This window comes from Toxorhynchites rutilus, chromosome 2 (genome assembly GCF_029784135.1).
Source record: "Toxorhynchites rutilus septentrionalis strain SRP chromosome 2, ASM2978413v1, whole genome shotgun sequence".
Lineage (NCBI taxonomy): Eukaryota > Metazoa > Arthropoda > Insecta > Diptera > Culicidae > Toxorhynchites > Toxorhynchites rutilus.
Window position 1 is genome coordinate 99,106,358 of NC_073745.1, and position 20,591 is coordinate 99,126,948.

At 39.0% G+C, this 20,591-nt stretch overlaps 1 protein-coding gene across 1 annotated transcript; it reads left to right on the forward strand.

Moving 5' to 3' along the window:
• The first annotated feature begins 12,863 nt into the window (after positions 1-12,863).
• Positions 12,864-15,590, forward strand: LOC129768074 (ubiquitin carboxyl-terminal hydrolase nonstop). The gene is made up of 3 exons (XM_055769491.1): positions 12,864-14,662; positions 14,731-15,095; positions 15,163-15,590. The coding sequence occupies exons 1-3, from the start codon at positions 13,460-13,462 to the stop codon at positions 15,203-15,205; spliced, it is 1,611 nt and encodes a 536-aa protein (XP_055625466.1). The 5' UTR covers positions 12,864-13,459; the 3' UTR covers positions 15,206-15,590.
• The last annotated feature ends 5,001 nt before the right edge of the window (positions 15,591-20,591 follow it).

A 20,591-nucleotide genomic window follows, 5' to 3' on the forward strand; every position in this document is an offset into this window, starting at 1 on the left:
GCTTGCATCAAATTGGATTAATTTTAGGACTTATTGATTGCATTCGTTTTTTACAGTTTACAGGGTTTCGGACCAAGGGTGCTATATATTTGGATTTTTTTTTTGGAGGTTATTCATCTTTTTTATATTTTTAATAAATAAATTTATCGTCTTTGAAAAAAATTCACACTTTCGAAAAACTGGACGTTACCTAATATGACATGGGGGGAGAGGAGTAATCGTTACGTAACAAAATTCCAGCAGCTAGCTTCGATTTTGGGTCGATAGAGATGTATTTCCTGAGCCATGATAATTGACGAATTTACGTAAAGCTGAATCAGCTCATGCGACATCTACATTAGAGCTCAGAACCACAAAAGTGAGAGTGTTTGTTTATTTTACGCACTGAAAAGCAAGATTCGGTGGTGATTATTGGCGATCTAATACCAGGGACAGACATACAGCTGTACTTGCGTTGTACGTGTACAGCGTTGTACAGGTACCATCGTACCATGACAGACATACTTTGGTTGTACATTGTACCGTATGTCAAACTGACAATCAGATATTTTTCCAATTTCCACCACATATTTCAATGAAAAAGATTTTTATTTAGTGTCTAAACTTTCAAACACAACAAAAAAGTTTCCAATCTGAGTTGTTAACTTAAAAGAAAGTCAATGAAAAGAACGTTTATCAAGTGATTTGATTCTGCTTGTTCATGCTACCCACCACTAACCGTCTATGGCGCTGCGCACAGTACAACTGTAGCCATGTACAGCGGTAAAACAGGTCGGTACAGGTACAGCGATTGTACCGAGTTGCTTGCATGGTTCTAGCGCTGTACATGGTGACAGACATACAATTTTCGAAGTACAACGCTAGTACAGTTGTATGTCTGTCATAAGTATAACGCAAAACGTAAACGATCGGTGAGACATCTGGATTTTGTTTTTGAACTAAGAAAATGATGCTAATGTAACCTAAAACTCAAAAACAAATCACGTATATTTTACTTCCGGGCTTTCCAAGGTAGATTTCATATGCAGGAATCGTACATTTTTCTACTTATGTTTGATTGTGCTCTCGAATTTCCTTCTTTAATTCAACCATTGTCAACACTTTTATAGTTTTCACTACTGAAACAGGTAAATAAATAACATGTTATACATAAAATTGCGCAGAATTAAATTTCTTACAAACTCATCGCAATCAAATAATCTTTTATGATTATAACATTGTAATTTATGGAAAGAACTACAAATCTTCCATAAGCTCACATGGCAAAAATTAAAACCAGCATCACTTTCACCGTAGCGCCGCCTAGGTGTAGATTTGTACGTTAGATCGCCAATTCATTTTATTTCAATTTAGATTCATTTCAGCCATTGAATGTTGTCAGTATATGGTAAGAAAGTTTGAGTTTTGTATATTTACGATGGTTCCAACACGCGATTTGACCAAAGTCATAGATAATCTTCGAAAATTTTAAGTTTGATAATGCATACCAGTTTTTGATACTATGGACAATTGCGATGAAATCGATATCATATCAAATTGGCTGATATTATTGATAATGTAGGGGCCGATACGAGAAGAATTTGCTGTGTTTTTAGCGCAAAACACCCTATTCATCGTTTACTTAGTTGAAAAAAATTAAAGTTACAATACTTATAACAACCCATTCCTCGTAATACACATAGCACATTGTAAAATGATGATTTTCTAACTTTTTCAGTGTGGAAAGAATACATGAAACCGGGAAATTTGAAGATAAATTCTGATTTTTCTAGAAAATTTGAAGGAATTTCATACCAAAAAAACAAAACATCCTCATTTTACTCGCTGCGCCATCTGGTTGTAAATTCAATGTAAATTCGTCAATTGGCGATCTAACGTACAAATCTACACCTAGGTGGCGCTGCGGTGAAAGGGATGATGGTTTCAAATTTTGCAATGTTAGTTTATGGAAGGCTTGTAGTTCTTTCCATAAATTACAATATTATAGTCATAAAAGATTACTTGATTGCGATGACCTTGGAAGAAAACTAATTCTGCGCAATTTTATATATAACATGTTATTTTCTTACCTCTTTCAGTAGTGAAAACTGTATAAATGTTGGCAATGATTGAATTAAAAAAGGAAATTCGAGAGCACAATCAAAAACAAGTTGAAAAAAGCATGGTTCCTGCATGTGAGAACTATCTTGGAAAGCCCGGAAGTAAAATATACGCGATTTATTTTTGAGTTTTAGGTTACATTATCATCATTTTCTTAGTTCAAAAACAAAATCCAGATGTCTCACCGATCGTTTACGTTTTGCGTTAGATCGCCAATGGGCTTAACAGCTGCCAGTAAGCAGGCATCGATTAACCCCTTCACGTATAACGTCGAACCACACTCGTGGCGATTAGACTGTGCCAGACCGTACAACATCGAACCTCACTAGTCAACTATCGATGTAAAATGGATCATGCTTCAGGCGTGTGATGATGCGGTACTGCTACGATCGTAAGTAAGATACACACACTCAGCAGCGTATCGAAACGACTCACTGTGCTCGTGTTTGGGCCCTGTTGTTGGAAATAAAATCGTACGGCAAGGGGTTAATGCATTTTGAATATCGCGTTAATCTACCGGATCATGATGTATGTTGCATTTCGTTCAGGAAGGCACTATTCTTCGAAAACATTTTCTAATGGGCTCGATATTAAAAGGCTATGCGAGCCGCCTGAATTTGAGATTATTCGGCATCAAGGAATAATCAAGCCTGTTCATAATTCAACATTAATGTGGATGAAGAACCAGACGAGAGCTCGTTATAAAGAGATCATAGATATTTATTTTTTCTAATCAATTGAATCTTGCAAAAACCGAGTACCAAGCCTAATGCAGAATTACACCGGACAACCTTCGACTCAGTGGGGCTTTTTTTTCTTTCGAGGCAAAGCAACATTCTTATACTTTCGTGACCAATAACATTAATATAAAGCCCTATTATAGAAATCGTGGCGATAAGAATTTTGCTCGTTAGCTCTATTTTACTATTATAGAAATCGAGCAATTCGATAGCATCGAACGAGTGATAGCAATCGGTACAACTGTCATAATTTTTCGAGCAGTTTGTTTTGGTCTGATTGTTGCTTTTGTTGTGTGTTTTGATTCGTTCGTTTGTTTTGATCAGTATTTGTTTCCCGGTGCTGTCAGAACAGTCTACATAAGGTAAGTGTTCGGTCCAGAATCATTTATATCCATCATGTTAAAATTTACAATGCAGGATTTACTTCCAGTGTATATTTCATTGATTGGAAATGAGTGGACAGAAGAAAAAAACAAATCACTACCAGTTTGAACGGCTCGTAGACATTGCTCGAGGCTTTCAAATAGAATCCCGGTTAAGGAAAAGTTGGAGGAATTCAGTGAGAAGCTTAATGCACTGGGAATCCCATACATCTTGGCTCAGAATGGAGGAAAGTATGTGTTTATCTATGATACAAACAGTAAGTTACCCCTATTAGACATACCGAGGCACCACTCAGTGTTGCATTAGAGTCGATTGTGACCTGTAATTGAACATTCGCGATGAAAGTGAAATAGTGTCTACCCTCAACTTGGGGCCGTAATTAGGGTCCCAAATTCGATATTTACGAAGATGTCCAATTAGAGGCAAAAATGTCCAATTATTCGTGTCGCATTACAGGTCTGTCCAATTAGCTAGATGTCAATATATATTACACTAATATAATATTGAATATATATTAAAAATTGATTGTCACGGTTTCTTCAAATAAAACAGATTTTCGCAACTCTGAACCTTTATACGGAGTGTCGTTTGTACTTCAAATACTCTAACACCAATATCCCAAACAATTTCACTACGCAAATTGATGTAATATATCATAGAGCAGTGAATGAAAATTTGATTGAACCTTGTTCACACATGCTAGTCCTAAGCTCTAACTACTCGTTATTTCATGCTAGAATGAATTAGAAGATTATATACAAAAAAAAATTGGTTTGCTAAAAAAATGAAATTCATATGTGACTGACTCATGACTTTCCTTTGGCACGAAGGTGACCCCGTTGGCTTCGTACCACTCCAACACGTCCTTTGAATAGTGGCACGAAGCGAGATCCGACCAGAAGATGGTCGGGCCCTCGTGCTGCTTCAATAGTGGTAGTAAGCGCTTCTGTAGGCACTCCTTAAGGTAAACCTGCCCGTTTACCGTGCCGGTCATCACGAAGGGGGCGCTCCGCTTTCCGCAAGAGCAGATCGCTTGCCACACCATGTACTTTTTGGCAAACTTGGATAGTTTCTGCTTGCGAATCTCCTCCGGAACGCTGAATTTGTCCTCTGTGGAGAAGAACAACAGGCCCGGCAGCTGACGAAAGTCCGCTTTGACGTAGGTTTCGTCGTCCATTACCAGGCAATGCGGCTTCGTCAGCATTTCGGTGTACAGCTTCCGGGCTCGCGTCTTCCCCACCATGTTTTGCCTTTCGTCGCGGTTAGGAGCATTCTGAACCTTGTATGTACGCAGGCCCTCCCGCTACTTGGTCCGCAGGACGAATGAACTTGACAAATTCAGCTTATTGACGACATCCCGGACCGAACTTCTCGGATCACGTCTAAACTGCTTAACTACGCGCTTGTGATCTTTTTCACTGACGGAGCATCCATTTTTGCTGTTCTTCACCTTCCGGTTGATGGTTAGGTTCTCGAAGTATCGTTTTAGTACTCTGCTGACCGTGGATTGGACGATTCCCAGCATCTTCCCGATGTGACAACTCCGGATTCTCGAAATGAGTGCACAGGATTAATTCACTACGCTCTTTTTCGTTCGACGACATTTTTCCAAATTTTCGAAAAATTGACAGTGAAGCATGGCCAACGTGATCTATACACTCTTTTCTGATTATAAACGAAAGCTGAAGATATAATTCCTAAAAATTAAATTTCTACAGCGTTTTTTCCGTGATGCAATTTGATGTGACACACCCTTTATTAACACTTTTCAAAATACAGATATTTAAAATTTTCATAGGAGATGTCTCAAAAAAGATTTGGCATCCGTTCTATAGTGCTTTGTGAAACATTTCAAACCCGTTTCGAAATATTTCAACGCCACCCCTGACATTCGAGCAACAGTAACGAATCGAGCTGTTTTCCTCGATTTCTATAATTCCAGATTTTACTCGGTGTGATAGTGATAGTGATTGTATCGATTCCTCGATTCGATTTCTATAATAGGGCCCATAGTTTTATTCTGATTATAAAATTAAATCGTCTGATCTCCTTTATAAAAAATAGAGCAATTTGACTTCATTAGTAGTCGAGATTGTTTTATATTCTTTGATTCCATTTCCACTAACATTGCCCGTAGAGTTATTTACAAATTTGCAATCTACATTTTTGTTGTCTTAATTTTGCTATGTTAAAATCGTTATTAAAATCGGAATCGGAAAGTTTCGGGAATTTTTTATTGAAACGTACCGTGCATGCGGGAACCGCTTTATTTTTTTTTTCTTGTGTTGGTACGACCTTTAGACACACATCTGTCAGGTTTTAGTGCCCTCCGATCATTAGTGTCTGTCTGTACATCGCAAACGACCGGAAATGTGGGCATGATGATAACGCGCCATCGCACCGAGCCCGAATTGTACTGAATTATTTGACCAAACATCAAGTAAATACCATCGAGCGAGCACCGTATTCACCTGAGATGGCCCAGTGCGACTTTTTTTTTGTTCCCCAAGTTGAAGTTGCCACTTCGTGGAAAGAGATTTCAGTCGATCGAGGAGATCAAAGAAAATGCGACGAGGGAACTTAAGGTCATCCCTTTGTCGGCCTACTAGAGATGCATGGAATGGACTGGGTCCAGCGTTGGGACATGTGTGTTGCTTCAGATGGATCATATTTCGAAGGAGATAAATCAAATTTGCTTGAAATTTAACTCTACTTTGTTTTATTTAAAAATTCCTGGTACTTTCTGATCATAGGGTAGATCCATCCAACGCATTTTGTGTGAGTTTTCGTTTTTACAGAAAACAGATTTTCAATGCTATGAAAAAAATATGGATGTTCGACCGGGTATGTCTCTCAGGCTATGATTCCTTTCATTTATGAATACAGAGTACTCATGTACTACCACTCCCTAACGTTGTCCACGTGGTATGTGGACAGCCCCTAAGTACTTATAAAATTGCAAATGTAATACTACATGGAGGCGGCGAAGTTCCTCTTGGAACGTTAGTGCCATTGAAAAAGAAGAAAAATGTTACAATGGGGTTGAAATGAGAGATTCTAATTTCATATATTTTGTATCGATCGCAAGGCTTTTTTTCTGACACGTGGTCGACAGCAACCGTGGCGTATCTTCTTCAGAGATATTTAAATTATTTTTTTAACAAATACCGTAACGTTATCCTACATCAACTAAGCGGTTATGTCTCGGATACAACCCTTCAACTTTTTCAAAATATTCCACGTAAACATTATACCGCCTCCAACATCATCACAAACGACCGTGGACATTTATGTGTTCCCTACCCACCAAAAGTCGTCAACGTGACGTCCACGTCTTTTGGTGATTTTTGATAATGCTACAACTTGTGAAAAATTAACGAATGAATATGGGATATACAAAATTTCAATTTTCAAGTTTTAGGATATTAAACATACACATTCTCATCTTGATGCGTGTAGTTGTGGTGTACAAGAATATCGGGAAAGAATGAAAAAAAAATCGATTTCCTTTCCGTCTGTTTTTTCTTAGATTCTGTAGACTAACAGAATAATTTATTAATCAAGTCAATAGCAAACCCAGTTAAGCTTATCAATGAGTTTTTATTTGATCCCTAGAACGTTCCAGTAGAACCATTCACTACAGAGAAGTTTTCGATAGAATGAAAAATAACCTTTCGTCTTTGATGATGAATATTTTTAGCAAACCTGTTTTGAGAAACTCCAATAAAATATGTAAGAAAATCATTTGTTGCTTTGACGAAACAAAATATTGGAATATTCTAAACCGATTTTCAGTAAGTGCCAAAAACTGTTTTATAGTATTTTAGAAAAAGTAGTTAGTGTGTGTTTGTGTATTTGAGGGTGCGTATGTATATGTGTGAGTGCCTTCACTCCTTGCAATCCTCACACTAATAAACGCTTGAAACCAAATGTTATGAATCAACTCCGTCTGTGAAAGATGGATCTCTGTAGTAGCATGTTCGAAAAAAATCTGAAACTATTGAGGACCAGAGTAGAGTAGGGTTGTGATAGCTGCTAGCCATGGTTATTATGCAAAGAAAGACATTCACACTTATTCTTGTTTTCGTACGAATACAAAACGTTCGAATGTATCCTTCATTCGTATCCTTGGTTTCGTACGAAGCAAATCTATCCATTCGAACATTCAAACATCGTTCGTTCGAAAGAATTGCCCTATCCTCGTACGAACGCGTTTTTTCATCGATTACTTTTGGGTTGCGAAACAGATGAAGCGTAGAAGAAAATTCAATCGATGTTCACGTTTTTGTGGTTTATTCAGGCGATGTGGTATGTAAGAAATACTCAAATTGATTTTCTCTAATTTTTATTTTAATTGAAGTGGAAAATTTCTAAAGAAGAAAAAATAAATAGATGTGATATCTTCGTCTGCCGAAGTCTGCCTAATACGTTAAAATTGATGATGATTGATGATGTTTTATCTCTCTTGATTATGAAATAATATTCCAGGTCGACATCTCTCCTTATAAAAGGAAACAACGCCAATTATGTGACTGTTGGATTTCGCGTTATGATCATCGGCTTTAGTATTACTAACGTACATTTCTCCATATTTTCATACCAATTCATCCAACTTTTCAGGTTTTTCTTAGGTTCTAGTGGAAATATTCAAAAGCTCTTTGAATAATACATGCAAAAAATATGTAGCAATAGTTTCTATTCAAAGAAAACTCATGGATGTAGATGCCACACAGAAAAATAGCGCAATTTTTATTATGAATAATTTTTTTCGAAATGAAATTTGCACTGAAGTCAATGTAATGAGAGCGAAGTCCTCATCTAACGAGAATAAGGAACCGAAACGGTTCCAAGTCGCCGAGGTGACGCAATCCGAGTCGATCGTCGACCCATCGTCGGGAGCGACGGTCTCACGCAAGTAAACTTGTGGTCCTCCGATTGCCCGCTTAGTTTGAAATATACGAGACCATCCTTTAATTAGGTCCGACCGAGCGTTAGCGAGTTGCTGTTGACTAGCACAAAATTTTCACGAAATAAACGTTACCTATGAATTTCAGTAGGTAGTAAACTTTGTTATGTTGAATAATGGATAGCAAAAGTACAACTTACGGCATCAACCGTCGTACACTCGCTTCGAGGTGGTGAATAGAATAATTTCAAACAGCTGCGAAACCTTCTCGAGAAACTCACGAGAAAATGATCGTGTTCGCATGAACACCGTTTATTAACACTCCTGGAACAGCACCGAAAACTTAAAACTAGCGTCCGACAATTGCTGCAAGCTACAGTGGACCAACATTTCGTCCAGATTTAACACCAGACTGACATCCGGGCTGGACTGGGGTTTCAATGGTAGGGTAGGACATTTGGAACGCATTTCGCTTGTCAGTGGCCATAAATGTTTTATAAACACGTACGGATCGAAATTTTTGCTCATGGTGACCATCGGTGAATTCCTGCAATATATCATTATGTTTTTCAATAACCTGTAACTTACGAAGACTTCCACTCGTCTCCGATGCAGACGTCTTCTTAAGCCAGCCAAGCTAACTCTCACTCAATTAGTCTCAGGGTCGACTAAAACGCGCTAGTGGAAACTCACCTGTCCCTTCTTTATGCTGGAGCTAATCAAGCTGAAATCAATTTCTTTGGTGCACTCAAGAAAATATCGTAAGTAAAATGTATAAAAACGAATCAAATAACACTTTATTCCAGAATCCAATGACAATTTATTCATTAAAAAGATCTAAACGGACTCACTCGCTCTGCTCATGTCTGCTTCCGTCGCTGTTGTGATACCTTCACCACGTGGTTATTACCGGCGGCTGTGCCGGCTTTCAGAGACCTGCTGCGCTGCGTTTTCCGGTCCCCAACCGGCAAGATGGACGTCTTCGGCTGCTACGGCTCATAATTCCGCCAGGGCTATATGAAAGTAGCCTTACTTGCTACGCTCACTATCTTCGCGCACTGTAAATGTTTTATTGAACAAAACTACTGTTGCTAAAGCACTAGATTCACTAGGAAATTGGACTTGCCGAAATTAACACCACTTTTTACTTCGCTAATCCAGGAATAAGAGCCCGTCGAGTGGGTTAGAGGGCCTTATATAGCATTCCGGATCCCGTCCTTACAAAGGATCGTACGATGCGTGGCGTCATCACGCATCAATTGTGGATGGCGCGCTTTGTGCTCAGTATCGGCTCCACTGATGAGTTTAGCAGAGATGTGAGCAGTGAAATCCGCCTGTTATCCCTACGCTAACTAGGTTCGAATTTTCAAATAACTCTACACTGTACTACCTCCTGATTGGCTAACCGAAATGGGTTCCGTCTCACTTAAGGTGAAGGTGGAAGCTAGCCATTGTAGTAGTATAGGTAAATCCTCGTGTAAAAATGGGGTAATAGTGTTTGTGAAAGAAGAGCAAAGCACACGTAAATAGATCAATTCACTTATCAGACTGTGTGGCGCTTCATTGACACGAGTCTTTGAATACATTTGAAAAAAAAAATAACAATTCAATACTAAAGTAAAATGTATGAACGATATGTTCCGATGAACAATTGCAAATATAAATATATATAGAAGGTGCATTTGCATATGATTCTGATTATACGCGAGCGTAACATGAGCAAATTTATAACACATGCGAATTGGGGCTCTTTTGGTATTAACAAGTTCTTCCGCATAGTAACTCGATGTTGATAATTCCTTAACATTTTCCTTCGTTGTATTGATATCAACACAATTTTATTCTATTGATTTTCATGACATTTTCATGACATGACGCTATGACTCCGGAATAACATTTTATTGAGTGGTTTTTATAGCTGTTTCGATGATGTTGTTTGGCATCAGTGTCGAAAAAATAACGATGCTTCCACCAATACAAACAAAACCATTGCTGAAGATTGAAAAACGAAAATTTAACTTCCAGAGCACTTGCTCGAGTTTTCCGACGTTCTTCACTATACGGTGCGAAAGCAGATGAAAATTTAATATCTTGTGAGTAATCGATTAAAGTTTGGTTGATATTACTTGATGGGAAGTGTGCAAAAACGATCATTTTCCTCACACTGTTTCGCAAAATCATTGATTTTCTGGCGAGGGGTGAGGGAGGGAGATGAAAGAAATGAGCGCCATTGTAGCAGCCATTTGTGGCTAGCTTCCACCTTCACCTTAACGACACATCAATGCTTTTTGCCGTGCTGCAAGTTCCCCTGTTTTTTGGAATACGTTGCGTGACGACGAAAGTCATAGTGGGTTGCCAGAAATTTGAATTCAATTTTAATTTGATTTGCGAAATTCGTTTCTGTTTCTCTTTTATTTAATTTGTTTTATATAATTCAGTTATTTCTTGTGCGGTTATATATATTTACAAACAATATTTTGTTTTTCATTGGTATCAAAACTATCACCAAGCGCGTGATCTCAGCTTGTAAGCTTTGAAAAAGGTTACAAACCGTAAAGCGCATGGATTAATACAAACTGAACTTACCTCAATTTCCATGCATTCATCGGATTCCAGCTGTATTCCACTTTCACTATCATCACCACACATCGCAATCGTTTTATTGCATTAATTTTAATAGACTGCGCTAATTTTGTGAACAGCGACTTTATCATTTACTTCTCTAGATAGGTTTGAAATTTCGAAACACATCAGGTAACACCAGCGATGTTTACATTCGAATGTGTATTCGTTCAGCCAGGTTCGAACGAAACCAATGGAACATTCTCCGAAGGTGTTCTAATCAGAGCGTTGGAACGAAAGCGGATACGGCCGTTAACAAGAATAAGGGTGATTGATAAACTCCTAATCACATCACTCACCACAGTGAATCCTGATTTTTAGCTCCCCCACTAACAACTATCCCTTCCTTGATAATCGCTAGGAAACCACGCTATAGAGGCGACCCATTATTTAAAGTTATTGACTATTTAATGCTCGATTTAACGAATCTGGCACAATGAGAATGATTTGTAACTCCCAAGCGTTATTCGATGTGTTCTTTGTGCATATTCGCTGGTTCAGGTCAATCACGGAGAGCAACTTCGAAGTTTCCTCCGACTTACACTGTGATCACGCGTATTCTAGAGCTTGCCACTCAGAATGCATTCAAGGCGTGTTATTTGGCATAGAAATCTCAACTAAGTACTAATAAAAATGACGCAAGTAATACTACGTTGAGACGGCGAAATTCCTCTAGGAACGTTAGTGCCATTGAAGAAGAAGAAGAACTTCGAAATGTACAGTCTACCCAAGCTCAAGCTCAAACTGAAGGAAGTGAATGTTACGAATCGTTCAATCCAGGGTACGCATAGAACATTGTACATCTGGTACCGTTTGCGATGTAATATTCCTCTAATTAACTCCGGCTATGCTTCGGACGGCTAAGGTTCGATCAAGAAAACTTGCTGAACGTTCTTAGGGGTTTGGCGATACAGTATGCTAAATATTTACCTGCTAACATTAGAGCAATATTTCAGTAGATTTTATAAAATACTACAAAACAAAATCTACTTTCGACACTTTCTTCAAACCGATGTAGAAAATTTCAATAATATTATTAATATTTATTGAAGTTCTCATAATTGCCTTTTGATTTCCTGTGCGATTATTGTTTATGGGTATATTCATGATCAAATACAAAAGCGTAATTTTTCATTCTATATGGAAATGGTATGTGTGTACGGTATGTGGACAACCCCTACTCGAGATATGTTTTATAACATAAGGCGTCGTGCACAAATTACGTAATACTTATGACAGACATACAGCTGTACTTGCGTTGTACTTCGAAAATTGTATGTCTGTCACCATGTACAGCGCTAGAACCATGCAAGCAACTCGGTACAATCGCTGTACCTGTACCGACCTATTATACCGCTGTACGTGGCTACAGTTGTGCTGTGCGCAGCGCCATAGACGGTTAGTGGTGAGTAGCATGAACAAACCGAATCAAAACACTTGGTATACATTCTTTTCATTGACTTTCTCTTGAGTTAATAACTCAGATTGGAAACATATTTGTTGTGTTTGATAGTTTAGACGGTAAATAAAAACCTTTTTCATTCAAATATTGGTGAAAATACAATGCAATATATTCAAATTTATGATTGTCAGCTTGACATGCGGTACAATGTACAACCAAAGTATGTGTGTCATGCTATCGTGGTACCTGTACAACGCTGTACACGTACAACGCTAGTACAGTTATATGACTGTCCATGGTATAACACGATAAGGGGGGGAGGGGGGTCGAAGTTGCGTTACTTTCTGTGTATTAGAGATAGGAAATTGCGTTACGTAGGGGGAGAGGGGGTCCAAAATCCGGATTTTTAGCGTTACGTAATTTGTGTACGACGCCTATGTGTGAAATATAAACGCAGCTTGAACTTTTTTATCAAATATCTCATACAGCCAAGATAAGTGAAGTGGAAGGTAAAACGTAATGTCAGAATTGCCGTTCGGACGTATCCCGTAAGTTTGAACTTATTTACATAGATGGTATCCAATCAACACTAAACATTGACTACAGTTTCGCCGGCATGGTTGATTGCCGTTATGAACCAGCACAAAAAACAAAGCTGCAAATTATACGCCAGTGGCGGTACCACGATCAAAGCATTCCTTGAATCACATTAGCCGAACCAGTTGGCGGAAGCATATGCATAAAGGTTACTAGGTTACAATTTTCAACGACAACTGTTTATTTATTATACTGCTTCAAATACCTTCGACGAAATCAAATGTAACCATATCAACGTAAGTAATAACATAAACAAATCCAAACTTTTCGTCTTGCCATTCCTCATACGTCTTTTCTAAATAGTGTAAATTACGAGCCACCTGTTAACTCCACCATCTTGCGTACAGCAGAAGAAAAGATGAGACATACACAAACACAGCCCGTTTGTTTACCAGCTCTCGCGTAGTATTTTTCCCATTTCGCTTCGCATTGCGTTCTGTTTTGGATGGGGTGAGTAGAAACGTCAAAACATAGAACGTCCACCTGGCCGCAATTCAGTGCTGTCGTTGGATTTCGGCATTCTACGCGTATTAAGAGAGGACATTTTCTATCCTTAATTGCACTACGAACCAGATGGATTTTTCGAAAAAGTTAACTACTACACCGCAGTGATTCGGTGCTCATCTTTGTCTGCTTAAGTCCGTTAACATAAGAGTTCTCGTCCCTTCCGGCTCTGCTCAGCACAGAAACAGAAAATTTGTGTCGGATATGTCGGATCACGGTTGTGTTCATTTCTCTGCTTTCGTGAAGGAGTTTGGCCTGGAATCGTTCACGGTGGTGCACGCATATTTTAGCGTTTGTATCAACAAGGAATCCAGGCGGCGAAAGGCTTTATCCTGTCTGTGTTATAAGTGTGGCAGTTCCGGTCCCCAGTTATATTCCTGCCTCCATTGTATCTACTTCGGCTGCAAAGGAGCCCACATCAGTGACCATTGTAAGCAAACCAAGCATTACATCGTCCTGGAGCTGTGTTATGGAATGATATACTGCTATCAGTGCAGGGATTTCATTTACGATAGCGAATGTCAAGTGGTTGCTGAGAAGCATATCAAGAAGGAAGCGAAAAACTTGAATAAGAGTTTGTCGTGGAGGCCGTGGTCACCCTCGAAGCTGGAGATTGATTTGTTGTTGAAAAACCCCAAACGCCGGCATGTGACCGCCTTGACCAGTATTGGTCTGAGAGGCTTGCTGAATCTGGGTTCAACATGCTTCATGAACTGTATCGTACAGGCATTAATCCACACGCCTCTGTTGAGAGATTATTTTCTCGCAGAAAGACACGAATGTACCGCAAAAACCGCTGCCAAATGCCTCGTTTGTGAAGTGTCACGTCTTTTCCAGGAGTTTTACTCGGGAGCTCGAGGGCCCCTCTCGTTGCACAGATTACTGCATTTGATCTGGAACCACGCTCGTCATTTGGCAGGCTATGAGCAGCAAGATGCGCATGAGTTCTTTATTGCCACGTTGGATGTCCTTCATCGTCATTGTAAAATATCGATGAATGAAATAGCCGCCGCTGCGGCGGAGAAATCGAAGCATTCTCAGCAGCAGCAGCAACAGCAACAGGACAATAATCCAACTCAATGTAACTGTATTATTGATCAAATTTTCACCGGAGGCCTCCAAAGTGACGTTGTATGTCAATCGTGTAACGGTGTTTCTACGACAATCGATCCATTCTGGGATATCTCCCTGGATTTGGGCGAGGCCCAAAATCAGGGCTATGGGGGCCCTCCAAAATCACTGATTGATTGCTTGGAACGCTTTACCCGGGCCGAGCATCTGGGGTCAAGCGCTAAAATCAAATGCTCCAGTTGCAAGACTTACCAGGAATCCACTAAACAGCTGTCCATGCGTACACTGCCAATAGTCGCCAGCTTCCACCTGAAGCGTTTCGAACATTCTAGTCTGGTAGAATGCATTTTTTTTCTCTGATTCACTTCAGTACAGTCCAGCTAACGTAACATTTTACTCTTTAGATTGACAAAAAGATCTCAACCTTCATCTCATTCCCTGCGGAGCTTGACATGACCCCGTTCATGTCGAAAAAGAAGTCTGATCAGCCGAACCCATCATCTACCTCGTCCCCTTCGAAGTCTTCCAAGTCTTCGGATCGCAAACACAGTGGCAGCAGCAGTCAGAGCAACGAAGGGGAACCTAGCGTTCGGCAGCCGCACGATACGGGCGATTTCCGATACTCATTGTATGCTGTTATCAACCACGTGGGGACGCTGGACGCGGGGCACTACACGGCCTACGTCCGACATCAGAAGGACATTTGGGTCAAATGCGATGACCACATAATCACCACTGCCACCCTGAAGCAGGTGCTGGATAGTGAAGGGTAAATGAGAGAAAGCAGCAGTCAGATTCGCTATACGGATATTTAATCGTTGTTTACATCTTTACAGCTATCTTCTTTTTTATCACAAAAAGATACTGGAGTATGAATGAATAAGGATAGGATGAATGCATGTACCTAGACTTTGCATCGAGAAGATGAATATAAAATGTATGATTCGTACGTTTAAGCTCGGAACCCACTTGTGTTTGAATAGAAGAGTCCCGCTCAATGTGCCAGAAGCTGGAATTCAGAGAACATATTCGATAGCCTTTTGTGGGGTAATTCTATGACCTTTTCGTTGAAGATCACTCATCCATTGTGCGGTCTATTGGTCCACCATGGACGGAGGAAGGACAGATATTTTTTTAAACGCCGTCTAGGGCAGCGGTCCTCAACCTTTTTTTCATAGGGGCCACAAACACATGTTAGTCATGGTGTCGCGGGCCGCAAAAAAATAAATCAAGAAGGGTGATGTCCAAGTGTCCAAGATACGACCCCATTGTTAACATAGAACTACGAAATTATCGTTTCGTGAAGCAATAAGTAAATAAAAAAATTATCAAATTAATTCTGAGCATAGACATGTACTGTTGATTGCTCGCTATCTAGAGCACTGAAACTGAATTACTGATCGTCTTGAATTTATAAGTTATTTTTCGGCATCTTTTAGAAAAATTACATCTTCATCTCAGAAGAGACAGAACGTCAATAGAAAATCCGAACCGGATCTATTGTGTGCTGGCGGTGGAGGTGAAAGCAATAGGGTCGAAACAAGTTTTCCACCGAAGAACACAACTTTCAATGCTGAACCCGGACACAATAATTGAAATCACGAAAATTGAATGATGGATTGAATCACAAACAAATCATTCACGATGTATCAGTCATCCAGCTGTTGTTTAATTTGATTTTTCAAATTGGTCTTTTCCAAGGCTAGAAGGCACAGTCCTGAATTTACAGAAGCTCCCTTCAGCCAAAAAATAAATATAAAATAGATTTTTAGAATGCATCGAAATTTCTAAAATAACTCTTTAGCGAAAGTTTTAGTGGTCCTAAAAAGGACCGATGGGTTGGAGTTGTTTTGTAGACGCCGCTGAAGATGGTTGATTCATGGCGCATTTTTTTCTCGTGAGAACAATACACGTAACGCACTCAGTATGCATCGCAACATTCTTCTTGTGCTACACATAGCGCGGTATTGGAGGACCGTTATCTATTTGATAACGCATAGAATCAACAATTCGTACCATCGCCGCTATGTAATAGTTTTCTTCTGCTTTGTTTCTGCTCTACACTAGGCTTGCTTCTTGCATATTCTGAAGATGCATTCTGTGGCGAAAAATGTTGTTCAACACAATAAAAAAAATAGAAACTGAGGTTGGCCATGGCGAGACCAATATTTAGAAAACCTTCACTGACAGCCAAATACATTCATCGACAAATTTTGACTAAGATGGACTTTCAAGCAAGTACACATACTTATAGATTTTTGCGATTTCAATAGTTCGCTTTCGCAGTAGTTTTGGGTTATTGAAACAAGTTTTGTGCCAATAGGTAACTAGCATTACTCATACACCTTTTATCTATTCAACGTATCAACGGTCGAACCTTTCTCCCCAAACGTAACGCTCTCGTTTTAGAAATATTAACATATCACTCACCGGTTCCGGTTCCCGGAGTGAAATTTTTTGCTCCCGCCACATCGTCCCACCTGGCATCTTCGCTGTACCGAATGTAATAAAACTGTACCGGATCGCAAAAGACAACCACTAATTTATTTATTTTATTTTATTCATTTTTTTTTTTTGAGCCGGGAAAAGCCCATTTAGTGTGCTTGAAACTTTTTTCTAAAATGGGCATAAAACCTGCTCATCTTTTGCTTCAACGGAACATACAGTCCAAATGACACCCTCTTAATCCTAACAAAGATACGACTTATTCTAACTTGACACTAGGCTAGTATGTCCAGGCACCACACGGAACATACTACTAATAGGCTCATTATAGCAATAGTTAGTACGAAATGTAGGGAAGTCCTTCACCTCCTGCTTAGATCTAGATTCCGTTCTCCTCATACGAAATTCCAAATTTGGCATGTGAGGGTTTTTGGGTACGAGAATAGTTTATACCTCTTCTGGAAGGGGGAAGAGGCTCCAATAAAAATATTATACATATTTCAACGAAACATGACAATTGAAAATTTTCGGGAAACTATGAACGAAAATTCGAAATTTCGCATATATTCTATAATTACATCGTGACATCATGAAAATTTATATAGTTACTAGCTGACCTAACCAGCTAGTAAAACATTTATTGCACTTTAAAACCTCCACATGCCAAATTTGGTTTTATTTGTTTGATTCATTCTCGAGTTATGCAGAACCCATTCCTATCTATATAAATAAAAAAGGAAGGCCAAATGTGTTGCTAATCGCAAAATCCGAAGAAGGAAAGGTCCCTTTTGAGCCGTGTTGTTTTTGTTGTATTCTGCCCATAGAACAATGCTATGATGAGAAAAAGTTTTGAAATTTGTTCTAAAGAATTCATATTAAATCAATAATTTTGGGCGAGAACGAAGTTCGCCGGGTCAGCTAGCTAGTAAATAAAAATGGATCGCCAAATGTGTAAGCGCAGAGCTCGAGGAATGAATCGTCCGAGATTTGAGATGCCTTCATTTTCTTATATTTTCAGTATCAAACATGTATTCCATGTTAACGGAGGAACATGTCATTTGCAAGTGATTGAAAAGTTTTGAATGAGAATTGTTTCTGAAAATAATTTGATATTATTATGACGAGTTTTGGTAGAAGTACTAGGAAACTTATAGTAAAAGGAAATAGTAAAGGTTCGATTAGAAGATCAATCAATGAACGGTTCTGGAGTTGGACCGATGAAGTTTCGCTTACTAAGAAAATGTGAATGTTTGAAGGTATTGATAATAAAAAGTCCATTTTGGGAGGGAAGGAATTTACCGGGTCAGCTAGTCATCTATAATTTTGCAAAAAATTCAGTAAGTTCTAATGTTAGCAGGCAAATTTCCAGCCTAGTGCATCCCCGAAAAACCTGTGAACGATTCATATTGATACGTTCTGCCTTTTTTTAGTCGATGGATGTTTGGAGTAAACTAGAGGAACACTTCATCGCAAGTTGTACCAGAAATACAGAATGCTCTGCATACTCTCAGAATGAACGATCGGTGTATGAGAAACGGTGTCATTTTGATTATTGGCGCTATTCACGAATTCACGCCTTACTTTTCAATAGGACCTTTCTGTTTCGATCGATTCTCTTCATCGACATTCGCTACCGTTAATAACTCAGTGGTAAAAGCATTTCCTGATGTGTTCGATATTCAGGACTGTAGAGTTTATCATACTGTATGGAAAAACTGGCGCAAAATCTGTTTGCAAGGCCGTGGTTATCGAAAGAGAAAGTCAATGAAGAGAATCGATCAAAACCAATAGGCTCTTATGAAAAGTTAAGCGTGAATTACTTTCTTTCCATCTTCAATTTGACGTTAAATCGGAAGTTCGTCAGACAAAAACATTGACCAAAACCTGATTTTTTTTCTCTTGTATGTTTGTATATTTTTTCCTATATAATGTTTCCCTTGTGATATTGTAGAAAAGTTTACATATTCTTGTATTTCATTAGGTTTTCTTATTCATTAGGTTATGTACTTTCCACACATACTTGCTTTAGGCCTTGTTCTCACTCCAGCGGGGCGACAACGTGGCTTGGACGGGGCGTGTGACGCTTACGATTAATCGTGTGTGTTCTTACCGATGTGTTCACATCAGGCTGACGTGACGTGAGCGTGGTTTTGACGTGTGACTGGCGTGCAAACGAAAAAACTTCACGCCGGCGATATTTATACTTCTCCGTTTCTCTCTAGCATATGTTTGTTTGTAGTAGTGACATAATTATTTTTTTTTCGTTTTTTTTAAATTTTTTTTACGTTTTTTACCCTCCGAGTTTTTAGCCGGAAACGTCCAACGATGTTGGAATATTGAAAAATAAACCAATTTTCATTCTTTCATTCAAAAACATACATTGACAATTTTCATAGAACACGCCGCTGGCACGGTGCAATGTGAGTGAATTAGAATATCGTGGCGAGAAGTGAACACGCCCCGCTCACGCCACGTTGACGCCCTGCTGCCGTGAGAACATGGCCTTAAACCGAATTTATTCCCCAATTATTAGGGATACCGAATTTATTCTATTATTAGGGATACCATCTGGTTGGAGTTGAAAATCAGGACACCTGTCACAGTTACGAATCACCAACCCATTGTGATTCTTTGAGAAATAAATAAATAAAAACACGTTTAGTTTATTTATTTAACGCTAGCTGACCCGGCAAACTTCGTCCCGCCTAACATTTGTTTTTTGTTATCAATACCTTCAAACATTCACGTTTTCTTACTATGAGCAAGTTCATGGGTCTAATCGCAGAACTGTTCACTGATTGGTCTTCTAATCGACCCCATGAAATTTACCTTTTACTATAAAATGCCTAGTATTTCTAACAAAACTCATCATTATAATATCAGATTATTTTCAGACACAATTCTCGTTCAAGATATGGGAATTTAATTTTCCGAATTTTCTCTTTTTCCTTTAGAGTTCTCCGAAAATTTTCAATTGTCATGTTTGGTTGGAATATTTTCGGTTGAAATATGTGTAATATTTTTATGGGACCCCCTCTCCATTCCAGAGGATGGAGGGGTGTCATACCATCATAGAAACATTTCTCATACCCAAAAACAAACTGTGCTTAATTAGTTCTCGAGTTATGCAGAAATTTGTGTTTCATTTCAAATTTCAAACGCAAGAGCTCCTTCTACAACCCAAATTTTCAGAGCGGTTGGATTTCTGCACCACATAGTTCAGCATTGATTGGAAGTGGATGCCAATCAAATGTTCTGGCAATGTTTCGGTGCTTGGATATGCTTCTCCTATTCAGATCTACCTGTAATGTGTCATTGATGATTTTAAACTTCTGCTTCAACAAAATGGCTAAATCTCTAAATACCGCTATGAGCCACCGACACTTATAAATCACATATGTAGCGTTGGCCTCATAATCCTTAAGTTCTTCGTGGAAAGGGGTACTTCTGGCGCAATTCGTCGGTAAAATGAAACTTTCAGTAATACACATGATAAAACTAGAAGTGAGTCAGATCTGTGATATAACCGCAAAGTGAACGTGACCTATCGTTGGCTTAGTAATCAATAAGTAACAATCATGTAGCTCTTAGACATTTCATCTTTCAAATAAAGTGATTATCATACAAGGAATCGATTCCTCCTCGGAAATACCCAGCGCAAAGAATACTTCCTCTCCAACCCCTGACAATGAGAATCATCGGTCGTTAGCGACATTGGTGAGCATTCGATAATAGAACTGCTACTTTTACCACAAATGCGGTTCTTTTCGGTCCGGCGACAGAAAAGAAATGGGATTAGGAGAGAAGAGCATATTTCTCC